This window comes from Clarias gariepinus, chromosome 25 (genome assembly GCF_024256425.1).
Source record: "Clarias gariepinus isolate MV-2021 ecotype Netherlands chromosome 25, CGAR_prim_01v2, whole genome shotgun sequence".
Classification (NCBI taxonomy): domain Eukaryota; kingdom Metazoa; phylum Chordata; class Actinopteri; order Siluriformes; family Clariidae; genus Clarias; species Clarias gariepinus.
In genome coordinates, this window is record NC_071124.1 from 16,960,645 (window position 1) to 16,985,361 (window position 24,717).

Sequence of the window (24,717 nt, forward strand, 5' to 3'; positions counted from 1 at the left end):
TTAAATTTGGTGTTATCGCTCTCACACTCTCATACTGGTCACTAGACGTTTAACATGGCACCTCATGGCAAAGAATTCTCTGAGGATTAAAAAGAAAGAATTATTGCTTTACACAAAGATGGCCTAGACTATAAGAAGATTGCTAACACCCTGAAACTGAGCTGCAACACGGTGGCTAAGACCATACAGCGGTTTAAAAGGACAGGTTCCACTCAGAACAGGAGTGGTAGACCAAAGAAGTTGAGTGCACATGCTTAGCGTCATGTCCAGAGGTTGGCTTTTAAAAATAGACGTGTGAGTGCTGCCAGCATTGCTGCAGAGGTTGAAGGGATGGGGAGCCAGCCTGTCAGTGCTCAAACCATATGCCGCACACTGCATCAAATTGGTCTGCATGGCTGTCGTCCCAGAAGAAAGCCTCTTTTAAAGATGGTGCACAAGAAAGCCCGCAAACAGTTTGCTGAAGACAAGCAGACGAAGGACATGGAATACTGGAACCACATCCTGTGATCTAATGAGACCAAGATAAACTTATTTGGTTCAAATGGTGTCAAGCGTGTGTGGCGGCGACCAGGTGAGGAGTACAAAGACAGATGTGTCTTGCCTACAGTCAAGCATGGTGGTGGGAGTGTCATGGTTTGGGGCTGCATGAGTGCTGCCGGCACTGGAGAACTACAGTTCATTGAGGGAACCATGAATGCCAGCATGTACTACGCCATACTCAAGAAGAGCATGATCCCCTGCCTTCGGAAACTGGGCCGTAGAGCAGTATTGCAACATGATAATGACCCCAAACACACTTCCAAGACAACCACTGCCTTGCTGGAGAAATTGGGGGTAAAGGTGCTGGACTGGCCAAGCATGTCTCCAGATTTAAACCCTATTAAGCATCTGTGGGGCATCCTCAAACGGAACGTGGAGAAGCACAAGGTGTCTAACATCCACCAGCTTCGTGACTTGATCAAGGAGGAGTGGAAGACGATTCCCATGGCAACCTGTTAAGCTCTAGTGAACTTCATGCCCAAGAGAGTTAAGGCAGTGCTGAAAAATAGTGATGGCCGCACAAAATATTGACACTGGGCACAGTTTGAACATTTTCATTTAGGGGTGTACTCACTTTTGTTGCCAGCAGTTCAGACATTAATGGCTGTGTGTTGAGTTATTTTGAGGGGACATCAACTTTACACCATAATACAAGCTGTACACTGATTACTTTACATTCTATCAGAGTTTCATATCTTTAGTGTTGTCCCTTGAAAAGATATAATAAAATATTTACAAAAATGTGAGGAGTGTACTCAATTTTGTGAGATACTGTATGTGCTCCATTAAATTTAGGTGCAATTCTAGGCATGGGTCTACTGAGACAAGTACATCTAACTTTAGACCTGTCCTCAGAATCCGCATTTAAATTTCCTCAATACAAGTTTCCTCTCCTGAGTATGCTTTCTTGCAGAATCATTAATTTGGGCTAAAGACAAGGATGATTGCGGTCTTCTGAGAGGTGTAGAACCAGTCAAATTGACAGGAACTCCACCTCCTGTTACCAAACAATATCTGATCAGTAAGGAAGCTTTACAGGGAGTCAAACCTATTGTAGAAAAACTGCTGAAACTGTGTGCTGGCCCATCAAGAAAGCCAATGGAACATGGAGACTCACCATAGACTACAGAGTAGCCAATAAACATATTGATAAAATCACCCCCCTACTGTAGTTACAGATCCATCTACAATTTATAATGGCTTACCATTAGATTGTAAGGTTTTTTCAGTAATCGATATGTCCAATGGATTCTTTTCTGTCCCTTCTGATAGCCAGGCATGGTTAGCTTTTACAGTTGACAGGGATTTCAAAATTCTTCGACCATATATCATTAGGTGATTATGATGTTGATTGTGTTACCCAGATGTGATTTGTGTTACCCAGAATGTCGAGTTAAACAGTCCACAATTATTCAATATGTCGATGATGTTTTGATCGTTACCTTATTGTAAAGGAAAAACTGACCCAGTTTTGGTAGTAATAGACAAGTTCTCAAGATGGGTAGAAGTTGATCCAACAGAATGTGCTACAGCTACACATACTGCTAAATGTCTTGTTACTGATTTCATTCCCAGATGTGGATTACCAGATTACATCAATTCAGATCAAGGAACTCACTTTGCAGGACAGGTAGTCAAGGAAGTGTCTAAAATGTTGTAGATTAAGTGGAATCTTCAATGTCCATACAGACCACAAGCATCAGGACAGGTTAAATGAGCAAAAAGAACAATCAAAGCCAGGCTAAGCAAAATGCATTGCGTTGCCAGCGGTACTGTGAAGTATGAGAGCCTCACCTAACAGATCAGTAGGACTGAGCCCTTATGAGATTATTACTGGATGCCCAATGCAAATGCCAGGTGTGATTGATCTTAAAAATGCTGACGTACACATTGCTTCAGATGCCCTGATCGCTTACTGTAAAAACCTCACAAAGGCAGTACAAAGTGCCAGAGAGAGAGTTGAGTCGTGTTGGCAAACTACATCAAAAGGTGGACACACAATCATCCCAGTGGGTCATGATAAAATCATTCAGAAACACGCCATTAGAGCCTATGTGGCACGGACCACATCAAGTGATGTGGATTACAGCAGATGCAGTGTTGTGTCAGGGAAGGAAAACCTGGACTTATGTGTCGCACTCTACAGTTGTTCCCCCACCTACAGGGTTAGGATAGGACACACGGACCAGTAAGGAGCCCAGGGAAGAACCGAATGCAACAGGCATCGGGTGCCAAACCCTGCAGTAAAGACTCCCTCATCCTTCCCCATCCTTTAGTCCATTCTTACCTCATTGTTCTTTAGCTGTCACAGGAATTAAGAATTAGGAAAAGAAGAAACAATAGTAGACAAAGATCGAACAGAGGATACAACCCTAGTGTTTGCAGTCTTTTAGAACAGATACTGCTCTTTCGCGTTAGTTTTCTTTTTTACTTCATGCAGATAGCACTTGATGACTGTCCCGAGATCCATACACACTGACCTCGCCATCTACAAAGGAAGCCACAGCCTTTAACAGACAACTAGACCCACTACCGAGCCAACTGTCACAGAAGATAAAAAAAAATACACAACGCAGAGAATCAAATATGAGAACTTCAGTCATCCATCAACATGATCAAGATTGCCGTACTAGTACAAAATCCAACAAAACATTCTTAAACATTCTTGATCTTTCAACAAAATTACACCAGATGACTTAAGATAATTCTTCATGGTTCGGAAACATGTTAGGGAAACCCTGGCTGTGGATCAAGGAAGTAGCAATTCCGCTTCTGTTTTTCCTACTGGTGTACTATCTATCCGTCCACAGCATCAAGTTTTTCATTCAGCAAATAACCCACACCTATCAAGAATGACAGCTCCAACCAAAAAAGACTATTACCCATAAGACCTTCACAGGCTCTAGCTTTATGTTTGTTTGTATATCATCCTGGCATTCATCACTACAATCAACAACAGAACAAGTGCTATGTGCCTATAATGATCACAAGTTACAAGAATTAAGTGTTTGTATTTTGTGAGAGTTATTAGAACTCTGAAAGGGGGAACTGTAAGATTACAAATTTATGAAATGTTAAATCTAGCTTCCAATGTAATAGTAAATAAACTGAAATAGTTATGTACATTGGGATTTACATTTTGAGGTAAAGATGATGACATTCTAAGAAGATAAAGTCTGGTAGCCCAGGTGTCTGAGACATTAACCTTTGTCTTTATGTACTTATGACCACTGGATAGGGTCCCAAGGTAAATGTGAATGTTAAACTCAAGGCCAGGCTGTGCCTTTGTCTCTATGATACTGTATATGAAGGTCTAGGCGATACTGTCAGGCTGATTAGATTAACACCTATGCATTTACAGTAAAGGCACTGTTATGCTGATGAGATCAGGGCTGGGGAACTCCTGTTACCAGGCTGATACCTGTACTACACTATGCTTTGTTTAGATTGTCTCCACCTCTTGGTATCCCTCCCCCTTAAAAAGTATAAACTCTCCAGAGCTGAGTTTTAGTCAGACTTGGACGATTACTTAAAAGAGTAAATTCTGCTTAAAAGATATCCCAACGTCTCCTGGTCTCTGCTTCGACAAAGGAAAAAGTTTCCAACAACTTATTATTATTGTCATTATTATAATAACAAATAATTTTATTATGGGTTGTGGCACGATGGTGTAGTGGCCTCGCACCTCTAGGGTTAAGGGTTTAATTTCCACCTCTAGTCTGTTTAATTGGAGTTCTCCCTGTGCTTGGTGGGTTTCCTCTGTGTACTTCAGTTTCCTCCCACGGTCTAAAGACCTGCACAGTATGCTTACTGACATTCCCACATTTTCCGTAATGCCTCCTGGGACAGGCTCCAGGCCACCTGGCGACCCTCTGTAGGATAAGCAGTATAGAAAATGAATTAATTTTATTATGACCTTGTGACTTTGAAACATACAGGGGTTAATTTAAGTCTTGGTATTTGTGTAAAAACAGTTGAGTAGTTTTTTGGATTTTTGGTCCCAGAGCTAAAGCAGGACCATTCTTTTATTATACACTGTAGATACTGTAGACCTTGTGTGTATGTACAGTATGTGAAAAAGATGCTCTTATAACTTGACACTCTTCACATTTCTGTCCTTGCAGTGCCAACTAAGCCATTAAGGCATTAACCAGGAAACATTTGCAAAACCATGACAGAGTTTTTCCTTCTTTTTGAGCAAATGATCTGATGTGGATATTTTGCAGACTTCACAGACAGTGACATTTTGTGATCCATGCACACACATAGAGTATGCTTAAGTTTGTCACTCTTCTTCAATTTAACACATATATTTTAATATTTAAAATACCTTTTAAATGATGTCATCACTCATTATTATAAGTGATACTGTAGGTAAAATTAGAAGTAAAATGTTTGCATTTCAGATGAATTGCGGGGTTTCTAAGTGTTTGGTATGTCCGTGTCTTTTGCCGTAATGATAGTAATGACAGTGTGCACTCGAGTGTGTATTAGTGTTAATTCCACTGACATGTCATCTGAACCCAAGCTTCAGTGAAAGAGCTTGAAAGATTTCTGAAAAATCTTACCTGTTGTATCAGGGAGATGCTAACATGGTCTTCTTACTGTATATATATATATATATATATATATATATATATATATATATTGTGATTAATAAAGTCACTCTCCGTCAGTGGTGGCTCCTGTTCCATCTCAGGCTTGGGTGCATTGTGCTGACCAGTATCATTTTTGTGCTGACCGCTTCTTTATACACACGAATTACTGCTAGTCAAAAAAGACACATTGTGCTATGGAGCGAGCATTCAGAGAAGAGTATATGATAGGGAAAAGGCATTTGTGATTTGACAGAGCCATCAAATACCATATATAATATCTTTTAGGAAAGTGAAGCATTTTGGAAAACATCTTCACCGAATGCCTCATGCAGCAGTTTGCCACTGCTAAGAGGTCTAATAAATGTATGGCATTTTAGACCTTCTTGTAAGTTGTTAATAAAAATGCAGCAAAATATGATCTGTGTGCACTGAGGTGCATTTTAACACCTCTGACATTTTAATAGCACTTGGCCCAGGACTATGTGCAGTGTAGGCATTAGGGGTGTAATGTGATCACACTATCTGTATTTGTTCAGTGCTCCAAATGTCTGTATCTGTTTTGAGATTTAAACAGGAAGTAGATATGACATGGACATATATGCATACACACTGTTTATACTATACATGTGGAAAAGTTAGTATCCCCTTATTTAATTCTAAGTGTTTTTGTGTAAAAACGTAATAAAAATGATCTGATCACAGCAAGTCTTACATAAACAACACAACAACGTTTTTTTGCCGTTCTATTATATATTTCACAAAAATGACGCCAAAAAAAAAATGTTGGCAATACCAAGTATCCTATCTTCCTATTTCCACAGGATTTAAGAGAGTAAGTTGCTGCGAGGTGCATTTGATTAAATAATTATTAGCAGGCGTGCAGACTATAAAAGTAGTTTTGGGAGTTTGCTGGTCTGGAGCTTTCATGTTTGTGTTAACACAATGCAAAGAGGAAAAGCAATGATCTTAGAGAAGCAACTGTTACTGCACATCAATCTGTAAAGGGTTAAAAAAAAAATAACATTTCCGAACTATTTGGAGTTCAGTGTCACATCTCAGCTACAGGCCTCACGCAACATGTTAAGTGTTAAAGTCCATGACAGCACAATTAGAATACTACTGAACAAAAATGGTTTGTTTGTAAGGGTGCCTGGAAAAAGGCTCTTCTGTCTAAAAAAAATAAAAAATACATTTGAATCTAAACATACCACAAGACTTCTGAAACATCATCCTATGGACAGATAAGACCAAAGTGAAGTTGTTTGTCATTTCAGCAGAAAACACCTCATATCCACCGTCAAGCATGGTGGTGGAGAGGTGATGATTTGGGCTTGTTTTGCAGCCACATGACGCAATGGCACATTGTAGTCACTGAGTCAGTCGTGAACTCCTCTCCATGCCACAGTGTTCTAGAGGTAAATGTGACACACTCTGTCCGACAGCTAGAGTTTGATCAAACTTGGGTCATGCAGCAGGACAGTGATCTGAAGCACACGAGTAAACATATAACACAATGACTAAAAAATTAAAGAATCAAGGTTTTGGAATTTAATAAAAATGTATAAATCAGTCCTCAATTTAATAAAAATGTGGTAGGATCATAAGAAAGCTGTGCATATGCAAATATCCAAAAACATCAATTAACTAAAGCATCATTGTAAAGTACAATGAGCCAAAATTCCTCCACATTTACTGTATGTGATAAAACTGAGAAAGTCATACAGGAAGAATATTGAATCATGGGGTAATTAGTATTGCCGAGATGTTTTTTTTTTTTATTATTATCATTCATTTTTGTTGGCATGGTGGGAAAAAAAAATGTTTTTGTTTGTCTGAAGTTGTATTTTTGTTTTTACACAAAAACACATGAAATAACTTTTACACTGCAAGAACTTTGGTATCTACCTTGATGGTATCCAAGCACTGGTGAAATGTTGGGATAAGTGCATTATTGTAGCAGGGGATTATATAGGGAAATAAAAGTCTTATAATGTCGCTATTCTGCACAACCAAAAGGTTCTAAAAGGAATGCTCCTCATATTACCGATTTAACTGTGTTCCTGAAAAATGGTGAATCTAAAGTAAGTAAATAGTAAATGACTGAACAAATGATCTTTGTTTCAGTTCTGCAGTGCTTTCCATTTAGTATTCGGTTTGCACAGTAATATTAAGACACATGACTTCTTTATGTATAACATGTTACAGTATCTGAGATCTTACTGTAAATGGCAAATGGCCAACTGTGTCTTACAGTGGCTTACTTAAGTAATCACACTCTAAACATTTCCACATTTTTATGCCACAACCCAAAACTGAAATAGATTAAATTGAGATTATATGGGGCAAATCAATATAGTTAATATAGTCAATTAATTTTAATATGAAGATGCTTAAAATTTGCAGTTTTGTGGATATTCAGATAAATTAGCTCTAGTGCAAACAGTTCTTATCCAAAATCACCTACAGTAACTATTCAACCTGTGTGCAGTTTAAGAGACATTTTAAGATGAATAATCTTGTGCTGTGAAGTTCCCAGAATCTGTTCAAAAACATAAACTGACAATTTTAAAAGTGGATTTAAGAATAAGCCTGGGATAATTGTTTTTAGGAAAATTATTAGTCGTAATTATTATCATCACTATTAGTATCACTGTTGTACTACTTATCGAGTCTGATTTTAAAATGATAGCAAATTAAGATTGAGTTTATTGTTTATCACTAATTAATGCAAGCAAGTTTTTGAGAAACTGCACATTGTTGGACAGGTTGGATTTCATCACTGCTCTTTGTTGCGGAAAAGGTGATATGATATTCACCTGCTGTTTAGGGAGGAAGGTGTTTTGTGCTGTTTTGATTCTTTAAATGCCAGAAATGTTTTAGTAATTTCTGTGAACACTCTTCTGTGCCAGTTTTACTGTGCAGTATAGTTGCATTACACACACACACACACACACACACACATAACATAACAAAAACACACACACACAAAATGATGCATGTTAAATAAAATGGCATTTTTTTAATGATGTTTAAAAAAAAAATCAGTACCTTTAAACAAAGCCGCTTAATTTATATCATATCAAATCTTTCCTAAACTTTTACTCATCACAGTGTTATAATGTGATAATGTCTTAAAAAATATTTAAGTGTTACCTAAAGTCAGTAATTCAATTCAGTTTGATTTGGGTGGTTTCAGCCACTCTTGCCTTGCACCTCCAGAGTAGGGGGTTTAAATCTCACCTCCACTTCTTAAGACACACAGTGTAGGCTAATTGCTATTTCTTATCCAATAAGATTGTGTTTTAACCAAACATATGATATGCGGTATAGATGTTTAACATGTTTATATGTTTTTCGCTATAAAAATATATATGTACCTTCAGAGGACCCAGACTATTTCCTGAATAGCATGACAGAAAACAGATCATTAACAAAACCCCCTTTTCAGGTGACATCTAATATTAGATTATGGTGTAGATTAAAACATTTGAAAACGTTTTACCTTATACCGATGTATGTATGAGTAAAAACAAGCAGCACTGGGCGGCAGTTCTTAGCTTAGAAAAAAAAAGCTACTAACTGGAATTTGTTCTAATTGAATTTATTGGATGGATGTAATGCTCACAGCTAACCTGGTTACATCATGATGATCATGACAATTTAATAAAATATTGTAGAAAATTAACTACATCTTGCACTAATGTTTTGTTTCTGTGTCATCCCCAGTGTTGATTTCACACTTATTAGTCCAGCTGGGTCTCCGTACAGTATATAAAAAACACTCTGTGGTGTTAATTCAACGCTGGGGATTTTTCTGTGTACTAGCTGACATGAAATTTTAGTCAGTTGATAACCTGTGAGTTAATTGGTTAACGTTAGTCTTGTAGTCTTTGTACTGCCTTTGTTTGTCTTAGACATACGGTGGTTTCTGGCTCTCATTGGGCAAAATGCCACTTCAATCCTGTAATCTCATACTCGGTTCAATTATACCGTCTTCTTGTCTATGTGTCTGAGCACACACAGAATGATTAAATAGGCAGAAATACAGAGCATTTAGATTTTTATTATTTATAACCATTTATATTTATTCCATTTATATCTCTATTCATATCTATATATGCGAAAGTGAGTAAAAAAATTATCAGCACTCAGGCTGTAGAATCTACTTTTATTACCTTTTAGAAAAGACAAATACATACGCCCATGAATAGCGGTCCTCTGCATTTAATCTGAGGTTTAACTTTTAGCACTTCAATAAGCGTTTCACTGTAATGAGCACTGTTGATTTTTTTAACCGTTTTTCCTGATAATGTTCTAATGCTGGCTCTTGAGAATCATAGAAAAGTATAAGTGTCAATTTTCCACCTGATGGTTGACTTTTGAACTTTTTCAATCTGCGATTGAGGATAATTCCATTCCATACACTTTACGGCTTATTTTCAGGCTTGTAGTGATGAATCCATGCCTCGCACACGTTTCTGTTTAGGCTCTTCCTTTAGTCATTTCAGCACCAGGTACACGTCAGACCACAAAAAAATCACTGCATGCGTCTATGGCGTCTGCCAATTGCTATAAATGTAAGCTCTCAAGCAAGGGTGAGTAGAGTGCAGATAAATTTTGACTCACTCTTATATAGATAGATAGATAGATAGATAGATAGTATATCCATTTATATCTAAAATAATAATCCTGGCAGCAGGTAACTGACACAGGGATGCTGGAGTAGTAACAGCGTTTATAATAGCATTTTAACCTCAAAAGGCAATCTGACACCTAATTAAGTTGCTAATTTGCTAACAAACTGTCAGGCATATTGATTTGTCATTATTGTAAACACTTTAGCCACAACTAAAGTGTTGCACAGTACAACAGTACAACTGCTTGCACCTCTCAGGCGTCAGGGAAATTTTAGTTAGTAATTGCTGCGTCTACCTGGGTATCATTAACTGTATTATTGTTCACCTGTTAAAAGCTTATTGATTAAAGTGTCTGCTCATTTTAATAGGAACACCTGTACACCTGCACATTTACAGAGTTATGTAATGAGACAATCATATGGCGGCATCACCGTGCATGAAAAATCGATTTAGAAACGATTTAGGAGCTGATGTTCACATCAAACATCTAAGAAAGGAAAAAAGTGAGGTCTGGTCTTGGTGACTTTAACACACTCTGGCATGGCTGTTGGTGCCAGATGGGCTGGTTTAAGTGTTTCAAAAACTGCTGATCCTAAACTGCTGATTTGCATATACAACAGTATATGGATTTTATATGGAACAGTGCTGGAAAAAAAGAAGAACCATTCTGTTGAATGACCAGAGAATAACCAGACCGGTCTAACCAAAGTAACTCAAATAAGCACTTTGTACAACTGTGGTGAGCAAAAAAAGCATCTCAGCAGGCACAAAACACCTGTGGTGGATGGACTACATCAGCAGAAAATCTTGTTTCACAACAGTCATTCAAAAACAAGAATGTGAGTCTACTGTATAATGGGATCGGACTGGATAAACAGCAGGTGTATATGTGAACAGTGAGTGACTATGAAAGGCTAAATGTGAAAGAATTATTGTAAAATTGTTGATATTGATTTTTATTTTTTGCATAATTACATCAATCTTGCCTGAAAATATTTTTACAAGTATTTTTCACCACCCATCATACTATGAAGAAAATACAGTAGAAATGTGGCAAAGAGCGTAAAGAGCTTTTTTTTTCCCCTTCAGGTTCAGGTTGGGAGAAATCTATACGACAGATTGGATTTGAGAGGTAAGTTACATCACTTTATTTTAATATTATGGATTTTGTATAAACATAGAGAAAAAGAGAGAGAGAGAGAGAAACTCTCTCTCTGCATGCTTTACAGCATGTCTTATCCATTTTGTTACCTAATTATTACCAATTTTTATATTCATCTACGCAATCATAGAACAGTAAAAGTATAATAATACACTTCATTTGCTTAAATATTGAACGTTTGCGTTACACCCGACATCCCTCATGCACCAGCAACAATTATTATGCCTCCGCCAATAAGTGGTAGAGGTATTATGTTTCCAGTTTACCCGTCCATGAAAGAATTGCTTAAAATATCTCAAGAGGAAGAGGTTGACTGGTAGCTGATTGATTTAAATAAATTTCACCACTAAAGTAATCGATTACATTTTGGAATTGATTCAAACTGTAATGGTCAAAACGAGGTCAAATGTCAAATTTTTCTTGAAATGTATTTCATCATTTTATCATTTTATCATTTTAAATGATTTACAAGTATAAGTGCCTAGACTTGGGGCTGAAGCAGAAAGTGTTCTAAAGTGAGTTAAATTTGAGCAAAAGCATCCAAACTTTTCTCTGTGAATTCCAGTTTTGAATCTTTTCTCGCAAACGACTTTAGTCACTAAAAACCTGCTATTGGCTGTTCTGAAATTTTTGAACTATTTTAGAGTTATCCCAAAGAAAATAAGTTTAAATGAGTGAAAGTGATCAGAATCCCAACTTGGGATAACCCTGAACTTGTACAGCTGTTGTCAGAATTAAAATTAGAGTTAGAAATATTCTTTACTGAATGTGGTGTCTTGCATTGCTGTGAGTAAACAGGTTTTATAGTAACGCTGTAAACTTGAGTAATGGTTGTGCAAAATCAGGCTTTACTCCCAGTGTCTTCGGAACAGATAACACCCACAGTACATGCTGCGCTACTAATAATTGTAAGTGGTGGAAAATTATTGACTCACCCTTGCTTGTTTGAAGTCTAGGAGCGAGAAAGACCTCTGTGATATTTTTAAATTATTGAGTTGCTTGCCTGTGTAAGCATCATCCTGCTGTTAGCAGGAAACAAACAGAGACAAACAGCATTACAGCCCACTTAAAACGTGTGTCAGGCAGTCTGCCCATCTCTCCATACAGCTCCACCTGAGCGCTAAACCCACTTACACCTGACCTGCTTTTGAAAGCTCACATTTTTCAGAACCAAATCTGACATGCCGAGGCACTCATAAGACCCTGATACAATTAACCGCGGTTTCTCATAAGTGCGAGCCGCGCGCACGCGTGGATTTATTTCGCTAAGAGAGGAGCCGCTGAAAGTGGCAGGAAGCTGAACTGTAAACTGTTTATGCCCCTAATTGACCTGTTACTCCAACGAAGGCATTTAGCCATGACATTACGGGACGTTGATGTGTCTCTCCTCTTAAACCTGGCATGGAGGCATGCGAGAGGGAGGAAACAGAGCCGCCAAATTGACTTAGAGCCGGCATGCCAGGGAGAGATGAGTCTAAAGTGGCTGCTGTGGACCAGAAAAGACAGAAACCATCATTGTGTCATGTTTTTTATCTAGAGGTGTCGGAGCATCCAGGTTAATGGGACTGTCTAAAACCGCAAAAACGTCACAGAATAAGTGGGAATGAGACTGTATTCATTTGCACAGTAGGGACATTTTCACTTCACTCTTAGAGTTTATTTAAGGGGAAACCTGGGCTTATTGGAAACATCAGTGAGCTCTAATTAGACTGGAATTCACTTAACAGGGATTGATGAGCTGTTACTGCAACTTTTTATGAAGTCTGGAGACACTACTGTTTAGGCTTCACACTTTCCTGACTGCAGAAGTAATTGCATGGTTGTGTGTGTAGGTGTTAATTATATGTTAAAGAATTAAGGTGCAGGTGTGTAGGTGTTTATTATATTCTGTAAAGAATTTGATCTGACGCAGAGTCTGGCATTCAGAGACATAAATATATTTATATAATTAGCAAAAAAAAAATTGCAGAATGCAGAAAATATTTTATAGTAAAAAATTATTTTACAGCAAGTGTTGATTATATTCAATCAGCTAGTAAACCTTAAATGATGTTTATCTCCTACTATGTCTCTTAAATTCAAATTACTGTAGTTACAACATAAATAAATCCTATAACTATATATATATGTATATATACTTCTTCTGCAAGACTGAAATCACTGACCTTTCTTTGTTAGCTAAAAAGTTCTAGGTCTGACTAAAAGTTAAAAGACTTTTACAGAACTGTATAAATTGTTCCTAACTAAAATAACACTTATTTTAACACAAAAAGCACCTTATTTTAACCATGACTGTTTTGATGTGCTTCTAATGGGAAATATTTATATGCTTTTAATATGGGGAAATGCTGATTTTATAGAACTGGGTGGAGAGGCGTATAAAATCCCAGTATTGTAGCGCACCACAGATGTGCAAGAAGCTGTGGCTGGAAAATGCTGCTGGGAGAAAAAAAAACAAAAAAACACTGCATTCCAATAAACATCCCAGCTTTCCATTATCACAGATGGTGTTTGTTTGTGGGCCTGCCACAGTTACACATGGCATTTGGGTTGTTATTGGAAAATGAACACCAATAAGAAGTTTAAATATAGGATATCCATTCTATTAAACGCTAGCACTTCTTTATTAATGCTGTATTTAAAAAAAATGTTTACTGTAGGTATAATGCTGAAAATGTTAAAGACTATTGTCAGGTGTTTTTTTTTTCCCTTGCCAAAACCTAAAATAATTGTAAGTAATTTACCCAGTTATTAGAGATGTTACTTTCAGGAGAATCTGGGCAGCAGGACCGTGAGAGTTTATAGTGAAATAAATAGAAAGTAAATACTTATAAAGAAATAAGATAGGTATAAAATGGTGGTAATGAAGTAAGAAAATGAAATCCCAGAAAGGACACTTAATTTCCTTATTAAAATATACTGTATACATTTTTAGTACTATAGAAAGAACACATAGCAACTGTAGAGGAAAATGCTGCTTGGGATGGTAAATTAGTACTGTTTTTATCTTACTTATACCAAAGAATACCAAAGAAAATGCACTTGCATGAACTACAGTACATAAAGGGGTAACTTCTGTATTTTACATTCTAGCATTGCGGGAGACACAGCAGTACAGTATACGGGTTTAACTTTACGTTCTTTTTTTAAGGATAATGTATTGATGTATTAAGCTGAGTTTCAAATGATATTAAAGTGTTTAGCATACTTGGGGTTTAAACTAAAATGTAGACATTTATAGGCTTTTTTATGACCACATCCAAAATTAGCGTTTTTTCACAATCGAAACCCAGATGATATATTAATATTTGAAAAAAAGTTTTTTGTTTGCCTTGTAACTCAGATCTCATCATTGTGATGACCTAAAGAGAGATTCAGATTATAAAGCTCAATAGCTGATTTCTGTTCTCCTCTCTCATCAGCGTCATAGGGGCAGATGTAGGAAATGGCATCCGGGTGTTTTTACCAGACATCGGCATGTTCATGGCAGGCCTGGGCACCTGGCTGGTATGTCGGAGTCTGGAGAAGAAGAGACCAGTTGAGGAAATGGCACAGTACAACCAGGACTTTGATGCAGAAGAACAGGTGAGATTGACATCAGCTGTAACAGCATACAGTATATTTAGTATTGCTCGGTCTTTTTTTTCATTCTCTCTCTATCTATTACACAAATACTGATACAGCGGTGACATATTTCATTAATTAAGTCATGTTTGTATTCAATACATATCAAGCGGGGTACAGATGCCCTCTGATGACTTTTGGAGGAAAAAAACATATTCTGTGGGAACAAAATATTATAAACCGTGACTACAAGATACTGTGTTGTGGCTATGACTTACTAAGGTGTGGGAGTTATATATATTACGTTTGTGGCCACAACATAATATCTCGTTTACGCTTTAAAATATCTTGGCTATTATGCTAGGCACAACATAGTATCCCATGGCCGCACATTTATTCTTTTTGTCCCATGACTGAGTAAGTCATGGCCACAATATACATTAATTTGGAAATATTAGGAACATTGAAAAAATAGTGGTATTAGGTTTTTTAAATGTTAAAACGACTTGACTATATGATGATGCGATAACATTTAACAAATGCTCTCTATGCAATGTTGACAAAACTAATCTTCAAAACTATATTAATAACAAATCGATGGCGCTCTGCGAGCGTGGATTATTAGGCAACAAGCTCTTGAAGCTAGTAAATACTCGTACATAACAATGAGCAACAATGAGTATATAACAACTTTCCCATGCCTCTATGGCCATAAAACAACCCTCTTCATTGTGACATGGTAACACTTCCTATAGCCCGTGTCCAGATAAATATGCATACAAACAGCTCCTGCATGCTGAAACGCTTTTGTCTAACCGGAAATGCTAATGTGTTTTCTATCGTCTGTCTGTCTCTGGGTCTCTCTATGGTTCTTTTGATGTACATAACACAGGGCACCCAGCCAAAAGATTATATCTGCTCTCTTTACTGATAATAAACAGTAAAGAGAGAAACTTCAGGCACATCATGTGTGAGTGTGTTGGTGTTTGTCCCTCTCCCCCGATTCTGTTCCCGGCAGGTAAGCGTATTGAGCTTCGGGAGACACATCATCTTCTTATTCGACTTAAAACTTAATAATTCATGTGTGAGGGCACATTTTTGAGCACTTGTCTTGACTGTAACAAGCACCACAAAAATGCAGAACAATAACAGTTTACTAAAATATTAACTACACGGGAAAGCAGACGAAATTATCGAAAAAGTTTTGTTAAATAATAAAAAATAAAAAAAACATTGTCCTGATGGTGGACATCATTATAATGTTGTTGTATTTTACACATAGTTACTATAGTATGTTACAATGCAGACTTTTACATTGAATGTAATTTACAGATGTGTTAATCAGATGGAAGTTAAATGTATTTGCTCAAGAGATCAACAGCCTGGCACTGCTGGAATTTGAGTTTACAACTTGCTAACCAGTAGCCCAGAGCCTCAACCACTTGAAAATCACTATTTGACTGAAACTGCTGACCACAGACCAGCAAAAATGACTTACTAAAGAAGTTTACACATGCATTCTTGGTCAGGCTTATTCAAAAGGGTTATGGCTGAACTGCCGGGGGAGTTAAGAATTACTGTATTTCTTTTTCAGTACATAGCCCAAAGGGAAGTAGACGAGCAAATGAAGAACTAATAAATAAAAATGTATAAGCTTCTATCATATTTTCCAAAATACAAGCACAACAACTGACCAGTGAATAATTGCAACTATCTGTATATAGGCTGTGTTGTAGATTGACCCGTGTTGTCCTTAAAAAAAAAAGTGGCATGAACTGAGAATGACTTCTTCAACATTTAATAGATGAAATGTAAAGTCCTAAACAGATTTCTATAAACAGCATCTTTATCTGCTAGTTATTCTTATAGACCTTTATTTATGAAGATTCATTCATGGCATACAATCTGAGACATAAATGGAGTGGCTTAAATGTCCAGCAGTGACCTCTGGAGATGTGCTGTAGTGACTTGTGGTGGATCCTTTGGGTGCTGGGGGTTGCAGGGTGGGGATGCCGTGGATTAGACTTATTTATTTGGTGCACCCCATTGGTGCTCGGTCAGATTGGGATCGAAGAAGTTATTTTTTTTTATCATGGCTTGTATTGACTTTTTTCAGTGATTTGTGCTGCATTGGCTTTTTTGTGGGCTTGGACCAGATTGGTTAGTCATGGCCCTGTCACTACAGTAGTTACCAGTGTCACCAGTGCTGGTGCGGAGTGTTGTAGTCAGTTTCCCTGTCAGTGGTCATAACGGTATGGTTGTTCAGTACATATAATAGTAATTAGCACATGAATGCTATGAAATTAACATAATTGTATGTTATCAAGAAGCTTCCACCAAGAGGTTTTAGTGTTTTTAGTCTTGGTCTGAATACTTAGTCTATAGTCCACACTCCTTAGGAGTTTGGAGTTACAGAAAAAAAAAACACCTGCAAATACATCCAGTAAATCAGTTTGTGCACTCGTTTGCAGAGTGTCAGGCTTTTTCAATCTCGCATTTATCAAGCAGGAAAGAAATCAGTGTTCACACTCTGTACAGAACTCTGGGATAAAACAGGCCAGAATATAGGAAAATGATCTTAAGGAGCCCCATACTAATTATTTTAATTGAAAGCTACTTGTTTACAGAAACAAATAAATTTTAAGGAAAATACTTAAATAATGGAAAAAAAATTCATTTGATCCAGACGTTAATTTACTGTTTCAGACTATTTCCCTCTTGTTATTTGTGAAGGCCTAGTTTATTAGCTGAGAAGTTGAAAGTCTGTGAAAGTAGGTAGAATGTTAAAATCATGCCGATAAATAGTGAATTGCTTTTGACATCGCACACTAAGGATAATCCAGTAAAGCATCCAGGAAAGCAGCACCATAATGTTTATTCAGTAAGCGTTAGCACATGTTGTGTAAAAGGCCTCACCCTGTCGAGCCAGTGGGCTATGCTGAAATTAACAGGGTGCTGGTTCCTGTGCTCCAGGCTACACATGTGAAGCAGTTAAAAGCTTGTTTGGTTTATTGTGTGTTGTTGCTGAGAGATTCAGAGTTATCTAATTAACAGCAGCTTTGTTTGTCACACACACATCCCTTGTTAAAAAAAAACTATACAAATTTTTTTTATGTTGTTAAGATAAAACTGCACCGAGTCAACATATTACATGCATTATATTAATACCTGCTCCTTCTAATTTAAATATGATTAAAATACCCTTAATTTAAAAAATAAATAAAAAATATATAAATCTGATACATACACATTCACATTCCATACAAACTTTTATTATTCTTTTAATTGTGTAAAGCTAAGTAAAGTGTATATATATATATATATATATATATATATATATATATATATATATATATATATATATATATACACCCTGCCTCGTGCCCTAAGCCTCCTGGGATAGGCTCCAGGTTCCCGCGACCCTAAATACAGGAAAAGCGGTATAGAAGATGAGATGGGATATATATGTAGTACTGTGCAAAAGTCTTAGGCACCATATTATATGCTGTACTAATTTTGTTATACATGTTTATCATGTCTGCATAATTGTGTACAAAATCATTGTGTATTTAAATTTATTTAACCTATAAATATATATAAATTTATATATAAGATTATATTGTATATAATATATAAAATAAATAAATAACATTACAGAAGTTTAAAAGATATTATTGGACTAATTTACTTTTAAACACAATGTTTTATTATATAATCTTTAGTTACCAAAATGTAATGTATTTTAAAATGTAATTTTAAAATGTATTTTAAAATGTAATGTATTTTAAAATGATCTTAAGGAGCCCCATACTAATTATTTTAATTGAAAGCTACTTGTTTACAGAAACAAATAAATTTTAAGGAAAATACTTAAATAATGAAAAAAAAATTCCAACATAAGAATGTCTTCCAGTATCGTGACGTGTAGTTTATTCTCTCCTCAGGGTTTTTTTTTTTTTTTTTTTACACAGCAACCTACATTTTTATCACAAAATATCATATATATATATATATATATAATTATTTCTCTTAATGCTGCTTATTTATGTTGGGAGACAAACTGGATGTTCTGATTTATTATGGATTTATTGTGGTATGTTACAGTATTTGGACATTTCTTTGCCTTCTCACACAGGAGAAGAGTGAGGAGAACAGAATCCCCGATGAGGAAGAAGGTGAGGAGATGTTGTACGATGAGGACTTTGATGCTGAAGACGAAGCAGAAGAAGACGGTGAGGGTCTGGTAGAGGAAGAAGAGGAGGAGGACGAGGAGGAAGAGGAGGAGGAGGTGAAGGAGAGCGCTAAGATGAGGGTCCTGCGCATAATTGCGGGAGTGGCGTCTAAAGTAAAAGATATCATCGGTAATCTCATCACTACAGCCGGGAAGGTGGTGGTGACTATCCTGCTGGGCATGACGGGTGAGAAATTAATGAATAATTTATAACATTAATACATAATAATAAATAATTTATAATAGTAATAATAAACAGTTATAATAGTGCAGCTTTTGTTAGCAATGATATATTTAGGTGAATGGCTGAAAATCGGGTTACATTGCGGATATAATGATCATTTTTATAAAAGTTACATAACAAACATCCAGTGACAAAAGGTAAAAACTGTTTAGTGGTGGCACACATGGTGGAGGCTGTAGGTTAGTGGGTTTCTGATCGGAAGGACCGGCAAGTTGCCACTGTTGAGGCCTTGACTTTCACGATAACCTGCTTCAGGGCTGCTCCAGCTTCCTAACTGGGATATGCGAAAATACCGTTTCTTAAAAAGGTTATTATTATTAAAAAATACTCAGCTCCATGTGACTTAATGAATTATAGTACAATCTCGTTACTTATTTTTTTTATTTAGTTCATTAAGGAATAAACAGGGTGCAGGTGTAATGATCCACTCGTTAATTAAATTAGTTGACAATGAATTTAATCATCGAGGGAATTGTGATTGATTTACATGGTGAACTGTGAGCGCTTTGACGTATAGGTGTAGGTGTCATATCTGAAGGGAATGTGGATAGTGACTATGCTGGCTTTTCCGCAATGCATGCGCGTTCGCTCTCTCTCTCTCTCTCTCTCTCTCTCTCTCTTGCTGTTGTCCTGTCTACATTTTCTCAGCTCACATCAACACCCACACACATGCACACACACTAATTTGGTCATTTTCCCACTTACCTCACTCTTAGGCCCATCACCAGACTTAATCTCAGGTTATTCTCATACTGTATTCTTATACTGTATTCTCCTACTGAATCCGGAAGAGCTTCAAAGTCAAAAAGATGTCTGCAGTACTCAGCCGTCACTTCCTCAATCCATGCCTGCTTTCTTGCTTCCTTAAGATCATGTATGGAAATTTGTTACTTGAAAACTCTCTGGTTTTATCCGTTTCTGCACAGAGGGGGACACGCCAGCTTCATAAAGTAAAAGTCCTATTACATATTCGCTTTGTCCATTAACTAAAAAGGCTTCTATTAAGCACACCTCTTCATCGAGACAGGTGAGAACTAATTAGTGACATCTATATGGGAGATGTGAGAGCTATAATACATGTCTATACTGTACATATAATACATAGTTGTCCTAATATCCTTGGACACCACTGTATATGGACAGATCTTTGAACTACTGTATATGGAGCTGTACATAACATCTGGTTGTCCTATGTATAGTAGTAGCAGAGGTGGCGCACTGACAGCTGGTAAAAATGTCTTCTATTCTTAGTGCTTTTATTTGGATTTGTGTGTGCACCAGCCGAGTCAGCGCTCTTTATGCCTTCGCTCACAGGTATGATGTTGCCCTCTCTGACCTCAGCCGTTTACTTCTTCATCTTCCTTGCGCTGTGCACATGGTGGTCTTTCTGCCAGACCTTCGACACACTCCTCTTCAGTTGCCTGTGTGTGATGATGTCTATCTTCTGTGCCGGGCACCTCATCGTTCTCTACCTCTATCAGTTCCAGTTCCTGCAGGACAGCATCCCGGCTGAAGACAGCTACATCAGGTTGAGTTTAACCTCATTTACCCTGAGGTTATCTTAAAAATTATTACCAAGCACTCTAACAACAAATATGCAAATATGCAGCTGCCTATTATCTGAATATAAAATGTAAAGAAACTTTTTTTATAATCTTTATTATAAAGATATAATATGTTTAATGTATAAGTCAACTGTGCATGTCTGCTTTTACAGCTGGCTAGGTTTTTTTTTTTTTAGCTTGTTTTGTATATGTTACATTCACCGGCCACTTCATTATATACATCTTGGGTTGGACCCCCTTTTGCCTTAATTCTTTGTGATTCAACAAGTTGCTGGAAACACTCCTTAGAGATTTTGGCCTATATGGTGCCTCTGGAGGCCATTTAAGAACATGCGGTGAACTTAAGAAAGCGGTTTTAGCTTTGTCACATGATGCGTTATCCTGTGGTCATAAAGAGGTGAACATGGTCAGCAACAATACTTTGGTGTTGTATCATACAGCAGTACAAGGCTGTGGCATGTAAACAATGCTTAATTGGTACGTGTCTACATACCTGTATGAATTGAGTTACTGTCGTGTGATTGGCTAATTAGATATTTGTGTAAACAAGCAGTTAAACAGATAAACCTAATGATTTTATATGTTATATATATATATATATATATATATATATAACATATAATATATGTTTTTCATCTTTTTTGTATGTACGTGCACTATATATACATAAAGTTGAACAGATACATGTACTTGTATAGAATTAGTTACATCTTGGAGTATAACACAATTTTTCTTAGACCTGTAGACAGCCCTCGTATTATCTGTCTCTCTCTAAGTGCTGTGATAGACTCATATTTTCGGGGCTAATTAAGTATATATGGAGGGTTTTATTTCTGGGCAATCTTGTTTTTTTATATGTAAGTGATATCATATTGTCCATAGGGTGTTTCCATGTAAGTGGTATGTTCTAAAATTCCCTCGTACTTTCCTATAATATGTTCTATCTATCCCATAAAATTTCATAATGCTCTGATTGAGGGAAGAATGGAATCCAGGTCTCTATACACACCCAGCACTTTACCAGTAGCTTTCTATTCTTGTCATGGACTTCATGGTCACAAATCGATTTCAGGAGCTTTTATTCATTCGCCTTGAAACAGTAAGACCATTACTTCTAAGTATAGTTTTAGCGCCTTGGACGATGCTCACTTCCCCCTATTCATTTGGGCCTAGTCTAAGACCCTATAAAAGCACTTTCACTTTTTTGCATTGTTTGTCTGTAGTAGGTTTATGATTAGCAGAAATATGTCTATTTTACAGTAAAACTAAAATTCCCCTTCTGTATCAATTGGAAGTAATTTCAGAAAACACTTTTTGATGCATTTAGCATTACTTCACCATACACTGGTGTTTTTAGATAGAACTAGGTGTTGTTTTGGCGCTTCTTTGAGCATACTCGCCCATTGTAACTGCAGTAGCACAGTAAATGTGTCCCATGCATGGCCTAATTATGGCTGATGACAGATTCTCGGCCTTGGTTTGGCGAACCGTTGAAAGTGTCTGTCAACAAATTCTGCTTCCCGCATCCCGCTCCCCTCACAATGGAGTCATGTGACTTGGCCAATCCCAGGTGCAGGAAGAGGCCAAGCAGGAAGTGATATCATCGCCCAAAAAGTAGGGCCTGAGGCATGCACGTCTCATCACTCTGAGTCTAACTGAGTCATTTGAAGTGTTGTAAAAGGATATTGGACATGTTACTATAGTAAATGTTTTTGATGTATCATGTACATATAATATTGCACATTACTATGAGTACCTTAATATAAACCTGTGATTTGTCTTGTGCAAAAGTCCCACCCACAGTTAAACGCATTTTATTTATTAATTTTGTTGTTGTGTGTTGTTGTTTTTTTTGTCTACAAAGTGGCCGCTTATGGAATATGCTGCTTAATTTTCTGGCCTTTTGGCATTTCTGTGTCTTTTAATTTTGTTGTTTGAAAATCTGAAATGTTTTTGTACTGACAATAATAATACATTTATTAGATTTTAATTTAATCTAACTTTAACAATCTAGTTTCTATACCTAAAAACACATGGTGCCTAAGACTTTGGCACAGTACTCTATTACGGGAAATAATTCAACCATTTCAGACTAATCCTGTGGTGTGTGTACCATTAGATTAGCACTGGTACCAGTGCATACCTGTGTGGTATAAATATCAATAATGCATTATTTATTTTTTCTCAAATTTGCATCATGTGGAAGTCAGGAGATGTAGAAACTATTTTAAACCAGACATGACGCTATTTATTCTTCTTTTAAAGACAGGCAGGGAAGGAAGCTTTCAAGACTTTTGAGGTTGTGGAAAGATTTACTGTATATAAGATCTTTTTAATAATTTATTTCTTATTCTCTTCACAGATTGTTTGGCATCTCCCCTATAATCAGGACAGACTGCTCCTCTACATGGAAGTTAATTGTCTACCCTGATCTCAACTGGCATCATTTTGTCAATCCTATCATGCTTTTGGTGCTATACTATACCCTGGCTACGCTGATTCGGCTTTGGTTGCAAGATCCAACAATAACAGTTAAGACTTTTTTTCTTCTTCTTCTTTTTTTATTTATAATTGCCTGTTTAGTATGTACAGTTCCTAAATTTTAATCCCGTAGGATATGGGTGAAATCGATTCATTATGTTGACGGGTAAAGAGTTTATATAAATAGATAAAATGTTAAAGATAAAAATTAGCTGATCAGCATCTGGCACATAAAGAAACTGCTTATTACTTCCCTTTTATTCAACATTTTAATTAATTAAGGTTCAGTTTTCATAGTGTACGTGCCCTTTTTTTTTTTTTTTTGGAACAAGCCATAATGAGACGTGTTGTTGTGTGTGCATTGTGGATTTTGCCGGCTTGTAGGTGCATTACCGTCTTTTTTGTTTCTTCCGCATTCCCAATGTATACACGGTAAACTATCGCATCGATTTGCTCTGTTGAGTGACGCGTATGGCCACGCCCATCTCGAGGCAAAAGCGCAGAATAAGTAAAAAAAAAAAAAACTATTGAAGCTGTGACATAATCTGGCCCATACAGTAACTGCTCATGACTCTTATATTCAACATTTTGTTTAAATTTATGGTACAGGTTTACCTGCAGGCAAATAACAAAGGACTGGCAAAAAAAAAAAATATATTAAATTCTGTTCAGACAGTTTTGCATGATGCTGTGACAAAATCTACCTGGACAGACATACAGACAGAAACTTTTCTGAGACTGGTTTCGGATCCTCCAGAGTATAAAATAAAAAGATATAATAGAAGAGTTATAAAAGAGTACAGACAAAACCTTTGTTTTATTTATATAGATAACGGTACATCCTAAACTATTGTAGTTGTTATACCACAAAAGCTGCCAAATATAATTTTTTTTTTTTCACAAACAGATGGAAGGACATATTTCTGTTAATCCATTCATTCTTAAATCTAGTGTTGTGCTATATTTAGCACATTACATCATTTCTCACGTATGGTATTGCAGCTACAGGCAGTCTATTCTTCGTCTGCCCCTATACATTGAAGTTGGTATAACATTTTTTAAATGGTTTGAGGTACTGTATATCCTTGCTTCCTGTTTGGTATCCCTAAAAGTATGTAAATAGCAAAAACTAGTGTCAGGTCTATAGCTAAAGAAGTGCAGGACATTTCATGTGTATTATCATTTGCATGCAGCATATGAGGCACAAGGTTCAGGTTTTTCCGTTCGTGTTGATGACTATGAGTAAGAAATGGCAGTCTATAGGTCACTTCATAAAATCTGAACGACGAACACCTTTTCAGCTAGCTATATAAGTTAATGATGCCAGCGCCTCGCAGCCAATCAATGCACTCAAATGCAATGATGTAATTAATAGGATCATAGGTTTTTTTGTTTGTTTGTTTGTTTGTTTTTCGAAATTACAATTGCAAACCTTGGGACACGTAAAAGTCCACAACACTGTATCTCCAGCATGTCTTCTCAGTAGCCAAGAACAGATTTCTACCCCGTCCTATTCCTCATACAGCTGCAGGATTCCAGAATGCACAGTTTATCGAGTGGTCAATAGCATGTGTCCTTTAAAAACCTGCCTGTCTGAGAACATATTGATCTGTGGGCTGAGCGTTTCCCTGTTTGCAGTTTAGAAAGCAAGGCCTGATCATCTCTTATTACAGTGTAAATCTGCGTGTGACACAT

General features: G+C 36.8%; 1 protein-coding gene across 1 annotated transcript in view; it reads left to right on the forward strand.

Annotated features, from left to right (window-relative positions):
* LOC128512985 (piezo-type mechanosensitive ion channel component 2) overlaps positions 1–24,717 on the forward strand; it is a 96,684-nt gene that overhangs the window by 20,502 nt on the left and 51,465 nt on the right. Inside the window, exons 4-8 of the mRNA XM_053486557.1 lie at positions 10,865–10,907; positions 14,360–14,522; positions 18,637–18,919; positions 20,291–20,504; positions 22,904–23,072. Of these exons, the coding sequence (XP_053342532.1) occupies positions 10,865–10,907; positions 14,360–14,522; positions 18,637–18,919; positions 20,291–20,504; positions 22,904–23,072 (872 nt within the window). The remainder of the gene's footprint in view (positions 1–10,864; positions 10,908–14,359; positions 14,523–18,636; positions 18,920–20,290; positions 20,505–22,903; positions 23,073–24,717) is intronic.